At 42.2% G+C, this 21,841-nt stretch overlaps 1 protein-coding gene across 1 annotated transcript; it reads left to right on the top strand.

Moving 5' to 3' along the window:
• Positions 1-1,416: 1,416 nt before the first annotated feature.
• T265_12868 (hypothetical protein) lies at positions 1,417-20,830 on the top strand (the record flags this gene model as incomplete). The annotated part of the gene is given in 11 exon segments (XM_009165970.1): positions 1,417-1,527; positions 1,975-2,070; positions 5,383-5,544; positions 9,092-9,244; positions 12,379-12,794; positions 15,161-15,263; positions 15,314-15,471; positions 16,287-16,389; positions 16,440-16,597; positions 20,465-20,650; positions 20,668-20,830. Coding segments are annotated over 11 exon segments (1,809 nt in total), but the record flags the coding sequence as incomplete, so codon positions are not given.
• Between the last annotated feature and the right edge of the window lie 1,011 nt (positions 20,831-21,841).

The following is a 21,841-nucleotide window of genomic DNA, read 5'->3' as shown; positions in this document are numbered from 1 at the left end:
AACCTTGTGAGTAGTTTCCTTTATGGAAATAAACATCTTCTCTAAATCCTTCATTAATGGAACATGTGCACACAGTTTTTGAAACAAAGCGCGGCTGCAAATTTAAAGGCACCCGTGCCCCTATTTGAATCCAGGTCGTCGAAACCAAGTAAACTGCTAAACTTCCGGTTCTACTGTTCTCAGTGTTCAGGCTTACTAACTAGCTTTACAAGATGGAATCCAATTTTTGCCCAACAAAACAGTGTTTAATTTCGGTAAAGTACTGCCCTTTCTTTATTAGCGGAAACGAAATCATGGATGACTGATTATTATTAATAATCTATGAACAAATATTCACCTGAAAAAATTCAGAACCAAGCTGAGGATCTTCATAACAGTGAAAAACAACAGTCTCTTCGACCTACTCCCAAAAACGAGGTGTTACATAATCTTTGGGAGCAATGAATATCCTATATCACGGTAACTATCAGCCCACACTACTAAGTTAGCTTCACTTACGTCTCATACGCAATAGATTGAGTGGTTCTTTCTCAAGAAGACCTATAACCGGAAACATTTTTACTGAAGGAACAGTTTCCAAGAAGTAGAAGTATTCTTCCATCGCCACCCCTTCATAATGAAACGAGATTCTCAAAAGTGAGACAAGGGAATAATTCCACTTCCACAGGCGGCCGTCAAAAGCCTTAATATTAAGCATCCCGAATGTAGCGTTTTTTTTATTAACCGGGACTTATTTTTGGAAAGTACCTATAAGCGGATTACGTCATGACCACGTCCAAAGTGTTACTCCATTGCAACGGTGATCTCTTCTAGACCTGGATAATGATTTAGCCGTGGATGCACAGACATCGTCATTAGCCGGACAGTTCGAGCTTGCAGTGCAGAGTAAAGTGAATGGAGTTAGATGACACGATGAAACGATAACCAACAAGTCCATAGTTGTCAGCGTAATTACTGGTCTTAACCACTATCTGAGAATGCGTTTGTTCACAAATTATCCTCTCCGGTTGAGCTGTTTGATGCTGGTCAGAGACTTGCCGATCAGACAAAATGAGAGCTATTTAAGCCTCATGGGAATTCGTTCGAAATATCTGGAGTAAAATGGAAATTAATGAATCCGGTATGGAAAACGCCCTAAATATTTTTTATTGGTCACTACTCCATGGAGGAGCAGCCACAATTTGTTCGTCTACGATGGACATTACTTTAGGGGAAGTTCTGTAAGGGAAGTCCTGTGTTCAAATGAAATCAACCTCTCTAAATATGGAGATAGGCTCAGTTTAGGAAAAAAATTAGCTTGGCTTACTTAGAAGTATGTCTATTTCATGTACATTTGCTTGTCAGTTATAATCAAAGGAAGGGTAGTTCCTCATGCTAGTTTCGTCAAATTATTTCACAGTGGAATACTCTACGGCTATGGAACTTGAAGAACTTAAGGCACAAATCCAAGCATGCTACGCAAAACGACGAGGACGAATCGAAGAAGAGATAGCAGTAACTGAGACAGCAATCGAAGACTTGGAGGTGGTATGTTACCAGTTTGAGACAAATATATTTTGTCAATTTTTTATGACCTATACAGTTCTTAAGCCTTTACATTTTGACGAGTCCTGGGTTCCACTTCATACCTACATATGTGCAATAGTTTCCGAATTAAACAACTACTCAAAGCGCAAGACTACCGCAGAAAAACAGAGGAAAGCGGGAACACAATAGTTCTGTGGATTGTTGGCCAATCTCCGCGTACAATTATGAGGAACAGAGTCAACTAGGAATTCCATCACAAGCAGTTTTCTATGTATTGGTATTGTAATCTGGAACATAACCGTCACTATGGTGGTGCTACAATGCTGCAAGACACAGCCTTAACAGTCAGGCATACACTTACGACTTCTTGTCAAGAGTTTATTTGCATACAGAACTCTTCTTCAGAAGTAATCCAAAATCAATGTATCTCGTTGGATTTTTCTTCAGCTGATGATCCGAAATCGCCGAAGTTATGACGAGCAGACGAAGCGGACTAATTCGATGCGCAAGAAGCCAGTCAACAAGCTTCGTAAAATCATAACAGTAAGTCAGTTCTTGAGAATATTTTGAGTTAACTGCCAAAGGGTAAACTGCTTTATCTACTTCAACTTTTCTTAGTTCCTATTTCAGTACACTTTCGTACGAGATTTGTTTGACTGAAATATGGAGGACCTTCACCAACAATGAAGTCAACCAAACCACTTGTGTAGTTCTATCCCATCCAAACTGATGAGATGATCGTTGTATCGTGCAGCTGAGGATAAGTCAGGAGCTTTTGGGCTTGTTCACATTTAGTCCATACAGCTCAAGACCGTAGGCCTACTAAGTTAGCTTCAGGGTTTAAGACTGTGCGCGGGTTCTCAGATAGCTTGGTAGGTAAAGTGGTGTGCCGTTTACCCGAACGATTGAACACAACCTGTGTCAAAATTATCTTGAGAAGTATATCCTTGTCATGTGAGCTTTGCATTCGTTATGCGGAGAACAGATACATTGCAGAGCTCCCTCCAACGGTGTATTCCCCTATACAAATTAGATTCATTCAGCTAAGGTCTGACGACTTTTCTCGGGCCGGTATTTCCATTATGATGGAAGGTATTCGAAAGGTCACTAAACTGCTATAGAACAGTTGAGGAAGCACACACCAACCACAGCAACTTGCCGCATTCAGAGAGATCAGAATGGGTTCCATCGATATGTTTAGATAACCTCTGCTCGAATCGGTACCATTTGGTAATCTTTAACAGATTTTCTTTGGATGTCATCATCATTATCAGCCCCAAACTGCCTTGAGTGAGAAGACAAATTACACACTGTTCAAACGAAAACAAAAAACGAAAGTACTAGCATGTGTATTTGGATCTACGGCCTTCTGCTCACAGGAGAGTTGTTGTGTAGGCTGGACCAAGTTAAAAGTTATCTCACGTCAGATCCGCCCCCTTAGATATAGTTTGGTTTGAGGCAGTCTAGACGAAACCCATCGTGTGAAACATTCGTCTGGTGGTTCAAAGACGACGTCTGTCTTTTTGTGTGCGGCAACAGTTTGGGAAAGAAGGATTATCTAACAAAGTTTCGTAGGGGAAGAAGCAAATTTCATCCCAGAGAACTGAACCGGCCTATGCAACAACAAGCATGTGAAATTACTGCAGAATTAAGTTAACATTTATTTCTGAGTGGATTCCCGCCCATCTAATAGGGACATACTTACTGTAGTTCTATAGTATATCTGATACGGTTGGCTGCTGCTGCATGGAAGTCATCCATGAAATCCAAGTGCTTTATTGTTCATCCTACAACGACGGAATTTAATGAGGAAAACAGCAATTTACAGACACTAGGAAATGAGGACTTAGATAAAGATTGTGTAAAATCTCACTGAAGCAGTCCAGTAGACGCCACCAACTTATTGATGAATTTGTGTTTGTTAGTAAAGCAGCATTCTGTTGAGGGGTTTCGTTGACTCCAATTGTATTTCGGGCAGAATACTGCAAGATTCATCACATTTCCAAAATATTAAGGCTCCCTTTCGGGATGAGGTAACGTTATTCGGGACACAACCTATCCTGTTTTACGTGCGTCTGGTTTTGCATTCAATTTTAGAGTGGAAGTAATTGCCAGAAGTTATAAAGTGTATCACACTTTGTGGATGTAGATAAAAGTTTGTTTTTTGGAGACAAATTCCAGCGGATGACACTCAAAATGCTCTTCACCTTGGAGAAGCGACGTCTTTCGCTCCGAATAAGCCCGATTACAGGTAGAATCCCATAGATATCGTTTTCCAACCAGGACGATTTGTGGACGATTGTACGAAGCAGACATCAGTGTTCCGATGAAATACTGCGCAACAGAGACTTCGTTAGTTGATACTTCAATCTCTAGCCACTTTCATAAACCCTTGTCTTGGCCATCTTCAACCCTTTTCATCCAGAGCCAGTTTCAACTTGCGTTCATCTTCATCATCTTCCGACTCATTGACAGGTTTCGAACACTAATCAGTGATCACAAACTTAAAATTTGGCATCCGGGTAGCTTTCAACGACCACCTCAATACTGCCTATCAATACTGCCTACTGTCAATACTGCCTACCAGCAGTGAATTCGAAACTTCAGCAGTTTCCTCGCCCTGGCCTTCAGACATTGGAGATTGTTCTGGTGTCAAAAGGTCTGACAGCTTCTCTTCAAAGAAATGTGTCTAGGCCAAATTAAGTTATCCGATTTATTTTAAGCTGAACACTTCAGTGAGAGGCAGAATAATGTGACAAATGTCCGCGTTTTTACAGGCTTCTTCTACATGATCTTCAACGCCCACAAGGCCTGCATGAGATTATTTGGAACTAAGGTTGTACACCTCTAATCATGTTGGCGACCCATGATTGCAGATTTGAGGTGGTCTGAGGAAATTGGACTTAGAAAGATTGTAGGAAGCAAACATGTCCCTACAGTAAACATTTTCTCCTAAATTACAGGCTTCTTGATGTGCGATGATTTAAATGCACTGCCAAGGATAATGGTCAGCAACATACGGGTCTACGATATTGCGAGTATTTTGTCTTGTCTTGTCTTGTCAAGAGACAAAACTCTGAGGTTATCGGGGATTTACGAGCAGCTAGGTGGATAAGACATCAGCAAATCCCGATACTACCATGGCGCGGGCTAAATATGTGGTCCGTTCAAGAGGAGGACAAAAGTCCCGTCAAATTGTTTCTTGAGGAGTGAAGTGAATTAATGTGTCCCTCCCTTGCAAGTAATCGCCAGATAAAAACGAGCGAGTACTAGTTTTGTTGCTCCAAAGTTTCATTTGCAACTGGAAGCCTGTTTGTGAACAAAAACCGAGTAAATATTCAGTTGATGAATATTAACAAGATTCATCTGGGATTCATCCGAGTTTCCCGTTTAAACCAAATCGGTATACAAATAAGTGCAGTTTGCAAATCGTGCCCAGTTTAGGTTTCAGTAGAATGTAAGGTTCACGGAATTTCTGAGACGCCTCCCTGATTTCCCGAGGAAGAGCCAAACTGTTATGGATCGTGAGAGATTTTTAAGCACTCTTATGTGTAGTGGTCTTTCAGGGAAAACCTGTCTCTATGTTCATGAGAAAACTTGCCCATTGCAGACGAATCAGTCGAAACAGCTCTATTTTGAAACCACCGCAACAGAACACATTTGTGCGTCATCGGTGTTTCCGTCGCCGTCTCTGATTGTAATCTTCTTGTTTCATTGAATATGAGATGAACGAAGGGAACGGCTATTGCTTCTTGAGCAGTAACAGTGGTAGCGAGTTTTTACCAGCATTTGGACTAATCGTAGGTCTTACTTTAAGAATCACGGGCGATCAAGTGTCTTTTCCATTTCCCAAAGGGGGTCTGTTGTAACAAGAGACGGACAAATCGATTGAAGGCTTGGAGCATGTGCAGCTCCTGGTTTTTTGGGCCAAGTTCAAATAAAGCAAAACATAAACTGCACAAAATCGAAGCCGAACCGCAGATGCTACGAATAACCTTCGGAGACTTTAGAACAGTGGTAAATTTTATGTCATAATCTTTATCCTTGAAACAAACCAATTAGCTTCCGCCGTCGTAAGCATCGCTTGGGATTGAAGCACTTTCGATCATTCATTGTCGTTTGATTTAAAAAGAGATGATCATGCAGCTGGAACCTTTCAATCCGAATGTAGTCACTGGACACCGAGGACATCGGTGGTCGAAGGACATCTGTAAAATTATGCTACTCACGCAACACAGAGCGTCATCCGGTGCATAGATTGTGTGAATGCGGATCGAGACCATTTGCCCCTCCTGGGCTGTTGGGTACTCTGAAACAGCAAGTGTCCTATGAAAGCTAGTGAAGTGCGCAATTTCACCCTTTTCAGACGGTCGACATGGATTCTGCATGTGAAGCGAAATGTTCTAGATATCAGAACTTAGTTGACACTCAGAATCTTAGTGTATTTTCCCATAGTGGTCTATTGGTCTGGAATTGAGTAAATTTGTCCGACACTCTACCTCATATTTTGCCCTTGATGCTACCTGTTGGCAGCCTCACTTGAGGATGCCGTCATTGGGAGGCTCAGTCGGTCTCTCGTTAGACCCGCATTGAGCAGTCCAGGCGTCTTTATTATCTTTTAAAATAATAGCCAGTCAATACTGAAAAGTTGGAGGGCACTGTACAGCTGTTTCATCTTTACTGGAAATCACCGCCAGTGCGGATCTCACGAAACTCAGAAAGTTTGCTTGCCCGCGACCTTGCGGTCAGTGGCCGAAAACTTAACCTTTCGGCCTCGGGTGGCTGATCAGCAGTGTGCATAACTTTCACTGAGACAAGAATTTCCGTCGTGGTCGCTGGCTTGTTCGCTGAGCTGGGCAACTTGGTTGCAAACGTTTCATCACCAATCGAGGTGACATTATCAGTGCGTTGTTGTGGATTGTAGAAGTGCGTAGCGGTGGGTTAGTGGTTGTGCGTTGGGTAGTGTTGTGCGTGTGTTAATATATGTGCTGCTAGCAGAGGATGACCTTTGATCGCGATTAGTTGTTCGGTCGGGTGATTCCACTGGTTGCTCCGTTGTCCTGTGTCCTCATTCGCCGATGCCCACGTGACCTCTGAGCTTGGCATCCCCTGCAGTCATAATCTGGTCGATGCTAGAGTGACCTTTGTCCTTTCCAGTCCCGGGTTGTGACCTTTATTGATTTGCCTCCAAGGAGTTCCTTGTTTCGTTGTTTGTGAGTCCGATATTCGGTCCTCCTTGAGTTTTCCGGTTGAGATGTTGGTCTTTTGCACGTAGGGGTGCGTAAATTGGGTCCAGTTCGATGCACCGGTTGATCGAATTTGCCGTCGAGTACCATGCTTCCAGAAATTCTCTTCCGTGCCTCGTGCGTCCGTATGCCAAAATTTCTGCGTTTTCCAAGTTGAATTTGTGGCCTTCTTGGTCCTCGTGTATGGATATCAAGGACAGGGGGTCATGCCGCCTGACTGTCGTGTTGTGTTCCTTTATTCGTGTGCATAGTCTTCTCCCAGTTTGCCCGACGTAGAATTTGTTGCAGTTGTTGCAGTTGAGTTGGTATATCACATTGTTCTTCTTGGTTTTGTCCGGGTTGTCCTTCGGTCTAGAGATTAATTTCCTCAGGGTGGCATTCGGTTTGTGGGCCACGAAGATTCCTTTTTGAGCCAATAATCTGGTCGCGAGTTCTGATATATTCTTGATGTAAGGCAGGACTACCCGTCTGGTGGCTTGTTCTTGCTGTTGCCGGACAGTGATACAACGCCATCACATATTTACTGTTTCGAAAACCGGAAGCTTCTGAGATACTCTGGTGGTTAAACCTCCGAACTGTGATTGCAGTACTCCACCAAATGAAATTGACACAGGAATTGAATGTGCACAAAAGCAACTTTTACCGGGATATCACCCTGCAACTACGAATAACGGAGCACAGTACAGTACGTACTGCTCAGCGCCATCATATCGCTCGCACACCAACGACAGCTGCCCATCCAAACTTCACAACGCTACCATCTGAGTTCCAACTGCTGTGGTTCTTAAAGCTAATGCCAAAAACACACCAGCCGTTTTGGATCATACGGACTGATTCTGTTTTCACTACTATCCATTAGCTTCCGGATGAACTTCGTCCGTTAATGCACAGCCTCACTCAGTTCACCCGCTCGTAATCAGTGGTTTTTGGTCGTTTCCTCTGATCCAAGATATGAAGTGTACAGAAAGGCTTATACCATCTTTAGACAGACTCTCCATATCCATTTTCACCTTGAGATGTGCCTAGTATTCGGTTAGATGCTGCACATATCAGCCTACTTCCTTCAGCCTCGTATACTTTGCTTCTAACACGATGTTACCTTGGAGGATATATGGATTTATCAGATCTAGGAACAAGCAATATCGACATATCTGTAAGGTGTCTCTGTAAGCGGATTACTGCTGTCTTCCAAACAAGAAGAGTGGAAAGCGAAAAATGACTGAGTAACACTATAAGTTGTCCGCTCTGGTTTATTCTTTCCAATTTTGCTCCACACATCCGCCTTCTGCACCTCTAAGACAACTAGTTACCAGCTCCATCAACATCATTTCCGCCTAAAAATTTCCTCTTTTCTGTTTGCCTTTGGAGAATTTCACATGGAATCTCAGTTAACCTTTATATCACTTTATGGGTCCGTAATTATCGTGAAGTACCTGGTTAAAGTAAGATATAGGATGTCTTGTTTTTTCCTGACTTTACGAAGACAGTTATAACCTTAGTAAATCAAATTACTCAAATCGTTTTACACCTTATTTCATGATCGGTTTTCCTGAAGCTGAATGAACATGGGTACTAAGTAATGGAAATGTTGTGCTGGATGCGTACACACACTGAGCCTACACCAAGTATAAAATCTCACAATCCTAATCTTTCTCCTTAGTGGTGCACATCATGGTATGCGTTCTCCGAAAAGAACAGGAGAACTCGGAAATTCGAACTGACGCAGTGACTCCGAGAAAACGATTTTTTGTACGATACACATGAGGTAGCCGGGTCCTATAGAAATTTCATGGAAGAAGTCCCCTATACGTCTGGTTTGGTAGTAGGTCTGGCAGTGAGCTTTGACTTTGCGCCGATGACTGAAGCAAAATCACACCCTAGTTCTAGTTTGTATGCCCCCCCCCAAATCTCTAGACATCGACTGAGAATTAACATATAGTCGAGAAGGCAATGCTGATCCTCTACCACTTGAGTTTAAATCGACAAAAAAGCTCGGTTCTATTAGTTCAGCCTAACTACGAAATGTACGATCCTTCGGTCACCTAAATCCATGGTGCCACTTATTACCCTTTACAATTAGACCGGACAGTGTGTTAATGTACACAACACGCGTGTCTTTGCCGTTTCATGTTAAGGTCCAAAATGATGCCCAGATTCCTGTATCAGGTTAATTATCTAGCGACGATTCCCAACCGGAAAATCAGCTTGGTAGTCGGTACATATCTACCGTGGCTGATTTTCGCCACGGACATATCGTCATTTAAATTTCTGATTAAATCGTAAGGCTGTTTTTGGTTGCACACACGTTTATTTGACAGGAAGTGGGAAACAGTGCACGAGAGATTCAGCGAAGAATCAAGCTCCGCGAACAGTGGTTGAAAGCAAACCAGTGCTGGATTATGGTATATCAAGACATGCTTCAAAAGAAACACGAACGGTGGAGAAGGGAAGTGAGCGCAATGCGCCTACGGGTGAGTTATGAGTTGTCTACAGACACTGCTCGTCAAGAAGTCATTCAACGGTCTTCGTAGTCAGCTTCCTGTACCAGGAAAGGGCTAACTTGCGGTAATTAATAACAGAGATGAAATTTCCCTGGTTGATGTTCATTAAAATTTTTTGCACGTCCCAGTTGCTTGCACAACGAGGTACAACCATACACATTTATTTACTCAGAAAGCCGGGAGTTAAGAAATGGTGATCGTTCGGAGCGATCGGTGAGTTTCGTCGTCACACAAGCTGTAAAACCGGCAAAATCATAGTAGAGATAAATTTTATGGAACGACGCCAAAAGATACCACGCAGACATGTATCACAGTTTGAGGTTAATTGGAACGCTGACTCCAGGTGATATATGCGAGTACTCAGCAACCGCGTTGCTGTGGTAGTTGGGTTGAAACCGCAACATCCTACCTTTTCTTACTTAAACCTCAGAGCCTTCGGAGCTCTAACAAGAGCTGACAGTTTTTATTCTCGGTTTTGATCGGCTACCAATTGTTTCATCACCGCCGGTGAATTTTAACTTTTAAAATTAAGCAGAAAAGGAGGCACTCCCAATACAGACGTATTAGCCTAAGGGTTATGATGATACTATGCTCATATAACCACAGCGCTGTGTTGTTTACTTAAGGTGACCAGATTTCCATTAAGTAAACTTTCACCACTCTTATGTCTACCCAGAGTGTGAGGCGATGTTCCTACATCCGGTCTCGTCGCAAGGTTAAGAAGCCGCGTGTTGGTTAAATGGGCTTGTATATTAGCTGCAAAACGCTCCGCCGCCATTTAGGGAAATATTTCACTCCATGGTTGGGTGGATATTTCCTTCTTGGCCGCTTGCCTTTATAACATGAGAACGCCCATCGGTTACGTCTGGAGTGGGTCTGACAGACTGCGCAATAAGGGAATGATAGACGACCAGAAACACGGTCGGTCAAACATACAGAGCTGATGCGTAACCGTATAGAATGGTTGATTGGACAACTGTGGCCACCTACTGTTCGGTGATGATCCTGGTGACATTCCTGCCTTGACCATTTTCACGTCTTCGCTGGTTTCTTGTTGCTATGTCATGTTTGTTTAGCTCCGCTCCGATTATGACCCTGGCGACGCCCCGTTATCTGTACATTCACATTTCGCGCTGAATGCATCATAGCAGTTTTCAAGCGTGTCTCATGATGTAAATGGCCAATCAAAAGGTTGCTCCCTCGTAATTTTATCGGCCCGTCTGCAATGTGGGTTGCATTCCAGTGTTTTTTTTTGTGAGTGATTTTAACTGCCGTTCTGTTCGGCCCGTTCATAATTTGTTAGTGTATTCTGTTGCGGTACTCACGAGTCACATGCACTTAAACCACGTGACAATTCCCGTCTCACTTACAACCCTAGCCGACAGCACTACAACTTCCCATCCATCTTTGTTTACGCGGCTACCACCAGCACCACGCGCTGGTATTCATGTTCGAGCAAGTAGCAAACACGAAGGGACACCTCTCTCTTCACAATGCACTCAATAAATAGGCATACAAATTGGCGCAACTATAAATAGACACATACAATGCACTCAATAAATAGGCATACAAATAAATACACACACAAACACACACGTACGCTAACTGTGTATCACGTGTAGCAGCTATGCTGAAGAGAAGACATGTCCCGCGTCCGGAACTTCACCCAGGAACTCTCAAGAGATGCCTCAAAGGACAAGTCACTTTTTGGCTTATTCCATTTTTCGCATTGTATCTATATTTACCAAGATGCACCTAACCAATGTGATCATCATCATTATGGTAAAACAGACATTTGTTAGTGCTTGTCAGCTTCTGATAATCAACCTAACTACTTCACAACCAGAGCACTAACAGTTCTGACCCTATTAGGAGGACTGCTGCTGACCCGCCACTGGTGACTTGATCGTGGTGGTGAAGAAATAAACGGGATGTCGTTATTCTTGAGATCTGCACCACCGATGATCCTCCAATCCAGACTGAAGAGCCTTGCAGTGCTCACTGGATTCACAGGATGAAATACTGCGACGTATAATTGACGGTCGTTGCTGACTATGAGTAGGACAATTAGCAGGTGCCATCTGGTTTGTAATCTTCATACTCTGTCAGGCGATCGCTATATGCTTCCTTAGCGAGTTCACATTGAACTTGCTGTGAGAGGATGTTTGACAGATTCTTATCCGGAAAATGCGGCCAATCTGTAAAAGCACATTAGCGCCATAAGCCTCATGTCAGGGATGAGAGAAAGGCTTGCTCACAACGAAAGTGAAACAAACTCAAAACACGTCAGTCAAACTTAATGATTCTAATTCTCATCTTAACTCCAGCTAATTCATTACTCCACCGTGCATCTGGTCACATATCTCTGAATCTCGTAAACCATGATCTGACGCTGTTCGTTTATTTGAGTCTTTGCTTGTTGACTGGCCTAGGCTCATCCGTGTGTAAATAAGCGCCTTGCAAAAGGATGCCAGTGACACCCAGTATTCAACTGTCTACAGTGAAAATTATATTCTATTCACGATTCTGCTTATCTTTTGCATACAGAAATGAACATCCTTTGTCTTTCTCGGTTTGTTGGAATAAGTAAATAAAAAAATAAAATAAGCTTTCAGCTGTAGCACCCTTTCGGTGCCTAGCTCCCATGCCACACCAAGGAGGCACGAGGGCTGGGATACTGCCAGGTCGCCCAAGCCTAGACATAACATTTGGGAATCTGGTGGAACAGGAAAGCCTTCCACGGTTAAACCCTATAAATGAAGCGAAATAGTATTCAAAGACGTGTGAAAAGGTTATAATGTTCACTCCCTAGAAAGCCACACACAGAAGCAACAACTAATTTAACAGTGACTACTTTTTCCAACTTTGAAAGTCTTGTAAAAGTCCCACATGCTAAGGAACCCCTGTTAATAATTTTGGATGAATTTAGCAGATGGTTCACCAAAGAATATCGCAAATCTGTGAATCATGAGATAGTTGAAACGATTCTGGACATTTTGACGTACAACACACCTACAGTCTTCACTATGCACACGCATGTACATGCAAAATAAAGTGTAGAATGTATAATACACTTGGTAATTTTTCTTACATTTTCCTCATAGTTGCAGGCAATTGAGGCAACAGAGGGTTTTGTCTATGCGGTATTCGGTGGGGGACCATCTGGCCTTCTTCGTAATCAGATCAAATTAGAGAAAGCTGGTCCAAAGGCATCACTGCTTGGTCAACCTCTCACAAAGGACGACAAAATATGGCTTGGTCGACGACGCAAAGATATAGAATCAATAATAACCCAACCCTCTTGTGACAGGATAAAGCAAATTGAACTGCAGCTGAGAACTAGCGGTCTAGCCACTGTAGAGACCGCATCAAGGTGCTCATCGCCTGTGCAACCTCCAGACACGCACCCGTTGCTCAAGCACCAAGCCCAGTTAAAAGAAGCAATACAAGGCGACAGAGATGAATTACGAAAAGTCAGCAAGCAACTGCAGCAGAGACTTGAGGAGGAGAAGGTCTTAAAGTAAGCCTGTAAACATGCATTATTTCAATATCACTTTGCTCAATATTGCCCATGGAATAAACAGATTGCAGTCAGCTGTCACTGTTGGATTCACCCTTGGGTAGAGGAAAAGTTCTCCAACAATTTGGCGAAAGCTGATTTTGTTGAAAGATCTCGAATTCGTGGAAAACTAAATACACAGTGGTGTCAAGGAATGCTCAATTTTGGGACCGTTTTTAGTTCAATCGCCAAATGATAAACCGTGAAGGAAAATAAGAAAAACAGTCATTTAGAGCTGTGTATTCCGGCAAATGACTTTTGTGCAATAAATCTCGAATATTCAAAATATGTTGACAGATAATCATCTCTGATATTCATGAAGTTGGTATGACGGCATGTTGACCATTTGTATATCCCATATGGAAAGGACTGTTCTGGTTATGACTTTAAAAGCATAACTATTTTCCTTACTAAACACGCTGGCCATAAGATTACTGAGAAATGATTTTTATTCGCAGTACCCTAGATTATGCAAACGAGCATCACTACAAGATTTGAGCACACGCTCTTTATTTGTAAGTTATCCGTGAAATCTCTCAGCAAACGGCTCTGTGTGCACCCAAGGTTAAATCTTTGCCAAAGTCGAGTCAGACCAAGTTCAGTCAAGGACAGTCCACCGATGTCGAGGGATAGTAAATCCGCTGTCTTCATTACACGCGCAGTTTAACGTGGTCACTGGATGAATATCCGTAAGCGATACTAAACACTTCGGTTGCCTTATCTTCTAGATTATTTGAGAAACTAAATAATGCAGTCTTCGTTGCACAGAAGTAATTCTCGGAAGAATTACAGTGAAGGATTGCAACTATGGGTTCTTCACTGCAGGCGCATCTTTTTTAAGAGCCATCCAGGGTGAGTTATCGTGCTTGCTTTTGACCATGAACCATCCAAACCATTGTAAAACATCCCACCCGCTAATTGACGGGAAAGAGGAAAGTCCCGTAGAACAGTGCAAATATTTTGACCACTGAAACGTGTGTCTTGTAGACCAAGGCCGCCGATCAGAGACGAAAACGATTATGCTAGGTGATATCATCAGTTTTCAAAGTTAGGTAATTTGTTACTTCCACAAAATTTTCGGTTTAAATAGTTTTTCTTTCTAACCCTTTATTGAAGAGAATCTGAGGCACTTTTTGTTCATAGACGTGTCAAACACATCACAGGTTCGTTACAATAATAACGATGACCAATTCCGAAATGTATGTACCATAAAATATTACCCTTCGGATGGTAGATTTTTCACTTGTGAGCATAGGTATCGTCAACGAATGCAAGTGCGAATGTGTCGTTTGTTCAACGCAGAGTGGGAACTGAACGTGTAAACAATTAAGTTAACAATCCAAAGTCACCACAGGGTACTTCTTCTGATCAACATGCTGTATTAAATTTGTGAACATTTGGACTGTCTGTGAGGAAGTTGTCATTATCTTGTGAAACTTGGTGCCACGTTTCGAAGTACAAAATAAAAAAAACATCGCATTCAGTGGTTGGGCCAAAAGGATATGTAGAGCGATTGATCAGTGAGAATAAACGCACACACCATTCACCAAAATTACTTCGCGCCAACCTTAATACACTGCCAAATGGGTGTAGGTGTTAAACACCTTCTCTCAGAATTTTGAAAGCAGTATCTGGTAGCTTACTGTACACTGCTCTTCAGTGAAGATCTGCTGTGATCTGGCATGCGCCAAATTTTGTACTTTTAGTTACCCTTACTTTTGGTTCGGATACTACTTTCCATCGTTTTGTCTAGTGGCGCTTTTCCACGTATTTTTTTGCGGAACTTAGATAAACACTCTATCTGGAGCTTGCACATAATGCGATCTTGTAAGTTCATACGACATCCAGAAGAATGCTTTGCATGGTCACTCTGGGAAACCTTGCGTGTAGTCTTGCATAAAGAAATCCATGATAAAACATGTCAGAACAGTGATTATGCTGAGTTTTCGACGAAATCTCTGGATTTGGATTAGACTACACGTAATGCACTAATTATAAGGTTGCTGGAAACATCATAAACGATAGATTCAGCCGAGTTCCAACTGATTCTCTTGCAAAACCAAATTTGTTTTCAAATGAGTGTTTTTCGCTAGTTAGATCACACTACTTGCTGCAAATTCGCTTCGTTGTTGTTAAGTTTTGGTACTCGACTTTGAAACTTTGTCCGTTTTAAAAAAATGACGATTTGATAAGTCCATCATCTGAGTGGCCGGAATACTCATTTACATGGACAGATCTCAGACTTTATTTTTTCGTTTGACCAAATCAGAAAAGGTGCATCTCAGTAAGTAGTCAACATGCAACTGAATGTCTCACCCTTGTTTCAGGGAAGAATGGGAGAAAGTGTTCGAAAAGCTGCGACAAAATTATTCAAAATCCGAACAGGAGTATCGTACACAAATGGATGAACGCAACACAAGATTGAAGGAGGTTTGTTTGTATAAATTTGTTCCCATTAAGTACGGTGCGTTTTGTTTCAGCTGAACACCCAAATCGAACAACTTCATTTGGACGAAGCAATGCGTTTGAAGAATGCGGCACTGAAATATTTGGAACGAAAACAATTCATTCAAGGTTTGAATCGAGAATTTGCGTTCCTTGGTGTGTCTCAGTCGTTCGGTCGATGGCATCGGGATGGGTATTTCGACAATCGATTTTCTAGTGTACCGCCGAAATGAAAAGAAACCGACGAGGATAGTAAACGAATAATGATTCCGTTTACATATCACTGAAACACCAAAATTCTGTGAATTCAAGGCAATAGCACAATGGAAAATGCCTGACAGAATCAGGAGCACTTGACATTTCCGATACTCTGTCGTTTCTATGTAGCATATACTGTCAAATTTGTTTTGAATGGTACTACGTAGGTTTTCAAATGAAACTTTCTTCCATCCTGTTTTCTATCACTCCTAACGCTTTCATGGGTAGACGCGGACGGTACGGGAGCATGCTTTCTAAGACGAGGAACAAGATACATAAAATTTAAAAGGGGCGAAAGGATTTTGGAGTTTTGTTCAAAAGTGCTAGGGTCATACCTAAAGAGTACTTTGAGGAATATCAAAACACAACGGGTTAAAAGTTAGCTCTTAAAACTAAACGAGAAATCAAGGTGGGCAATAAGAAAGAATCAAAACGTTGCTACATTAGTAAACTATTTATAAATGAGCTGAAACCTTCGAAAAACCCGAGACAAAGTCTTTCCTTTCTTGTGGTTCACCAGGTAAATGTGGTCGCTGCAAATTCGCTCCGTTGTTGTTAAGTTTTGGTACTCGACTTTGAAACTTTGTCCGTTTTAAAAAAATGACGATTTGATAAGTCCATCATCTGAGTGGCCGGAATACTCATTTACATGGACAGATCTCAGACTTTATTTTTTCGTTTGACCAAATCAGAAAAGGTGCATCTCAGTAAGTAGTCAACATGCAACTGAATGTCTCACCCTTGTTTCAGGGAAGAATGGGAGAAAGTGTTCGAAAAGCTGCGACAAAATTATTCAAAATCCGAACAGGAGTATCGTACACAAATGGATGAACGCAACACAAGATTGAAGGAGGTTTGTTTGTATAAATTTGTTCCCATTAAGTACGGTGCGTTTTGTTTCAGCTGAACACCCAAATCGAACAACTTCATTTGGACGAAGCAATGCGTTTGAAGAATGCGGCACTGAAATATTTGGAACGAAAACAATTCATTCAAGGTTTGAATCGAGAATTTGCGTTCCTTGGTGTGTCTCAGTCGTTCGGTCGATGGCATCGGGATGGGTATTTCGACAATCGATTTTCTAGTGTACCGCCGAAATGAAAAGAAACCGACGAGGATAGTAAACGAATAATGATTCCGTTTACATATCACTGAAACACCAAAATTCTGTGAATTCAAGGCAATAGCACAATGGAAAATGCCTGACAGAATCAGGAGCACTTGACATTTCCGATACTCTGTCGTTTCTATGTAGCATATACTGTCAAATTTGTTTTGAATGGTACTACGTAGGTTTTCAAATGAAACTTTCTTCCATCCTGTTTTCTATCACTCCTAACGCTTTCATGGGTAGACGCGGACGGTACGGGAGCATGCTTTCTAAGACGAGGAACAAGATACATAAAATTTAAAAGGGGCGAAAGGATTTTGGAGTTTTGTTCAAAAGTGCTAGGGTCATACCTAAAGAGTACTTTGAGGAATATCAAAACACAACGGGTTAAAAGTTAGCTCTTAAAACTAAACGAGAAATCAAGGTGGGCAATAAGAAAGAATCAAAACGTTGCTACATTAGTAAACTATTTATAAATGAGCTGAAACCTTCGAAAAACCCGAGACAAAGTCTTTCCTTTCTTGTGGTTCACCAGAGTCTCCAATAATCTTGTTTCATTTGAACACGGAAAGCTAGGTGAATAGTAAGACAATTGCTCGTAAATTACATTAGTGTGAACAAGAGACTCAACGGAATGTCTTACATATGATGTGCTGCACAAAGCCCACCTCGTGTTTCAACTGGCAGGCACTTCGTAATACCTCAGCATATTTAGTCAACCCAAAACATTACTAATGAGTTTGCTATTCTAAGGACCCATTTGGTGTGTTACGTTTAAAAAAGTACCCAGTGGTATCTCGAATATCGTCCCAAATGTAACTTAAGACGGTCTTTGTGTAGCAGATTTAGTTTAAGAGTACCATTAACGAGAAACAACAAGCAGAAACAATGTTATTTTGTTCAGGGCTTCTGGCCAAATGGCCTACGGGTATGTTCACTTATATGTCCATCTAATTAACGAAAATCAGTTCACTCACCAAAATCAGTGCACTGCTCGATTTTCCAGAATAACCTTTTCTAAGCTAAAGCTCTTCGCAGTGCTCCATAGCGAACTGCTGCGCAAAAAATCATGTAATGATTCGGCTTCTAAGATGGTTATTAGTGCTTCTGAATAATTTGCGTTGTCTATAGGAGCAACGAATTATTTTAGAGTTATTGAGGTCTTTCGTCGTTAGCTCTGGACGTTAGTTTCTTTTGTCGAAATCAGTACTCTCCATTGGGAGTCATTATCAACAAAGGATTAGGGTCGATAAATGATCCCGACAAATACGTCTGGTGAATAATCACGGTGTTGTTCATGAAACCCAGCATAATCATAGTGAGTAGTAATAAGAAGAAACGGAAATAAAAATAACCACAACCCAGAGTTCACTGATGCAAACTTCAGTTTGATTTTCTCTGCTTATGACTTCGATTAAAGCTTGGATAAGAATGCTTCTCATCTTCATCCTGCAACACTGAATTAACTGAAACGTTTGTTGCATTAATGTGTCCGATAACGGAGCAAGCGGTTGTAATGTAAAAGAAGTCTATTTTCTCTTGGACACAAGTAAGACTACAGAGCAGAACTCAAGACCAAGATAAATTCGGGAGTTCTTAGGCACTTGCAAACACCTCTGAAATTAAATTGTTAAAAAAATACAGCGATAATGTTGGAAAAGGCGCAGAACGCGGATAATGAAACAGTTCAAAGCAAAATGCAGACAGAAGTGCGACCAACTAAGACATCCTGTTTTTCTTTGGTCAGCCAAAATAGTTAGGCCTAGCAAAGAAAAATCGGCCATAGCCTTGATAAATTCCCTTGCTACTGCGAAAAATATGGCGTTAGAGTTGAACGTGCAACGACATACGTGCATACATATACAGTAGTACAATTGTTCTGATATCTTCAGTACCTCTGAAGAAGGAAAAAATGTAAATTTGTGAAATAAATCCCGCAAATTCTGGTTTACAATTTTTCTATGAATGCATGCTCTCCGTCGTTCGCAGCTACCACAGAATCTACCTGATTAAGAGAGAGCATTGCAATGTATGGGATCAGAAGTTCATATGGCTCTGTCGCAGACGTTCACGTGCGCACATCCGCGTACTACCAACAAACAGCGAGAATGCAATATCCTCGGGGAGGTCAACTGTATGGTTCCGCTGTCACCTACGCGCCCGCAGTTGCCTCATCTGTCAAGAACAGAGGACATGCCAACACCATTCTGGTTTCCTAAAGGCATTTTGGATAGTCATTGCTTGGCGGTGCCATGTCTACACAAACATCCAGTGAACTCTTCCGCCCTCCAAGGCATTAATTTTCCCCGTTACTTGTTGATCAAAAGCTGATCCTAACCCCAATATTACGGTTTAAACTGCAACCAATGATCAACTCAACCCGGGGAGCAAACTGTTTTCCCATGGTCTACTACTGTTTAGTGTGTCCAGGCTAACCACTTTCAACGATTACACGGACGGTTTGCAGATTTGCCGTTAAAACACAGCTTATGCAAGAGGCCAATAAGGTAACTTCGAAAGCCAACAATAGTGGAACATAGACTGTAAAAAACAATTACTGGTTGCAAAATGGATCCCTTAATTGGATAGTACTTACGGGTGTTTGCAATCGTCGTCACGATGGTCACCTGATTAATGTCATATAGTGGAACAGTGAGTTGTTTCTACAAAAGCGCCCTGCTTACGTAAACGAATGAAGTGTAGCAGGAGGTGTGTTGCCTTTAATGTAGTTTTTGAGCCCCGTAATGACCAGAAGCGAAAAATGTTCTGTCATTTCATTTGAAAAGGACTGTATAACGTGGGTATGGCCGATGGCGAAAGTGATTCTATTACTCACGTGCCTATGAAACTGGGCAGTCTGTGGCAGTATCCTGGCATTGCCATGCATCTACTTGGCCATTTTCAACAAAAACTCTTACCTCACTAATCACGAATGGCTATTCTACTGATGTTCACCGAACGGCAAACCCCAAGGTATAAAGAGGGCTCATCGGGTAACACTACACTTCCTGAAACCGAATTTGTTAGGGATTGTTCATGACATTGCTGTCAAAGTTTTACAAACATGACGAGTTTTAATGGCGTTGTAACGTAGATGCATACATGATGCGTTCTATTGCCTTCAGGAAATATCTGGGCAAATCTTCTAGGCTCGATATTTTCTGTACATCAGCAATACCCACGCCCAATCTAAACCTGTCACCTCGATGCTTTGATCAAGTAGTTTTTGCCTCAAGTCCGACTTTCAAGTCAGAGGCCCATAAAGGTCCCTCTTGAGTGAATTTCTGAACCCTGTCACAGGTTTTCGGCGGGCAACATAAACTAAACCCCCTCCTTGGTTCGGGCAAACAGAAAGTGTCACTCATCCGCAAATCTGTTTTTCACCATGATTTCTGCTACGTAGGAGCGTCTGTTGTCTGTATCCCACTAAAAACTGGCGCACATGCAACGCTTGCCAAGACGTCATACCCACTTAAGGTTGGCATATGCTGCCTTTGCAACACGCACACAAGAGCGTCTTCATGCATCCTGAAGCTCTCTAGAAGAACTCAGCTAACCCAAAATTTACACTCCGTGTCTGGTCATCAAGAAGCGATGAGTCCTGGAACATATGGCATGTGAACGATACTCAGGTCAGGGGACGAAACGCTTTGCTGTGGTGAATCCCGGTGAACACTCGTCTTTACGTGATTTGGTTATTCTGCTCAATGCCATCCAACATGAAAAGCGATTCGTACTTGAAGCTTCAGCTTATGCCCCAGTGACATGTTTTTCTGACGATGGGAATACCTTCTACTGTGATGTATCCCAGCTCCAGTCAAACATGGAGCACTGACGTTGTCATCCGTGTTGGTGAAATAAGTGCTCAGGTCAGTTTTCTGATCTCTTTGAAATTACGTCTGAGTATTCGTTTCGGAGGCGCTTTGACCACACATACAACGGAAGGTGACTGCTCCAGCCGCACGCGGACCAGCAGTCGTTCTTGGCCCCACGGCTTTTCAACGTAAACGCATATTTGAGGAATCTCGAGGCCCCTACGTGCAAATCAGCCGTGTACACAATTGGATCACGTGGCTGTCAGCCGCCAACTAGGCGAAAGCAACAACGATCCATATACGTATTCACCTTTTGGATAATACAGCAGATGGTCCCAACGCCATTAGCAAGGTTCAATATCGTAACAATGTACGTAGTTGGGTTTCCGAGAGCCGGGCACCAGTGGCAGTCCATATATGATAACATAGGACCAAGTCCATAAAAACCAAAGTCGGCATGCTTGCACCGCCATTTGCCTCCCAAGCCGCTTACCTCAATCACTCGACGCAGAGATTACTGCCTCAGCAGAATGTTCTGTGGACAGCTAGTTGTTCATAACTCACAGATTATAAACATTTTCACTTCAATTTCACCGCCACGCTATTTTTCTGTGAGTATTCGAGGGGTGATGGCAAACACTATAATCTTGCTCCGGTGACTTGTAATACGGTGACCCTCGTTGGTGGGTAGAAAGGTTACCTAGGTATGACTCATGAATTCTTTTTTCTCTGCGTGAATGGAAATAGTCCATCGATATTGAACACAAGGAAAAGCATGACACGTAGAGGAATAAGGGAAGGGAAGTGTCAAGTAAATTTGCCGGTTAGGCAATACCGACTTAGGGCATTTGGAGTTTGCACAATGAAATATAAGTAGATTTTATTTGGCATGTTTGATTTAATACGATCAACTTGTAAGATTAGGACTCTTGAACCTGGTTGTTTGAATCAAATGAATATGCAACTGCGCCTAATAAGGAAGTCATGTTTAGAAAATAGCTGTCTCACGGATTCACGGATTGATACACAGGATCGAGGCTTTTGCCCAAGTTTCCCGGGTCGGTTTTGTTCTTGTCGGTCAGTGGCTGTCGTTCACCTGAAAGGCACAAGTGAAAAAAGGGTGTAGCACTGCTCTTTATGTTCTCAGCGCGGGGCAGTATGCTCGCCAGCGCGAGGATTCGCATAAATAAATGTCTAATAGTGCTTTAAATTGGGTTCTAGAAGGAGCGTGTACAACTGTCGGAGGAAGTTCATTCCACGCAGCTACTACCCGAAATGAAAAAAAGTTTTGTCTAACGGATGTGTGTGCCCTGAGCTTGAAGATTTTCTTACTATGTCCCCGCCGGGTGTTTGCTGGGTCAACGGTAAAAAACCTGTTT

This window comes from Opisthorchis viverrini, assembly GCF_000715545.1.
Source record: "Opisthorchis viverrini unplaced genomic scaffold opera_v5_20, whole genome shotgun sequence".
Classification (NCBI taxonomy): Eukaryota; Metazoa; Platyhelminthes; class Trematoda; order Opisthorchiida; family Opisthorchiidae; genus Opisthorchis; species Opisthorchis viverrini.
The sequence above is the reverse complement of the archived record's forward strand: the minus strand, read 5'-3'. Positions and strand labels throughout refer to the sequence as shown.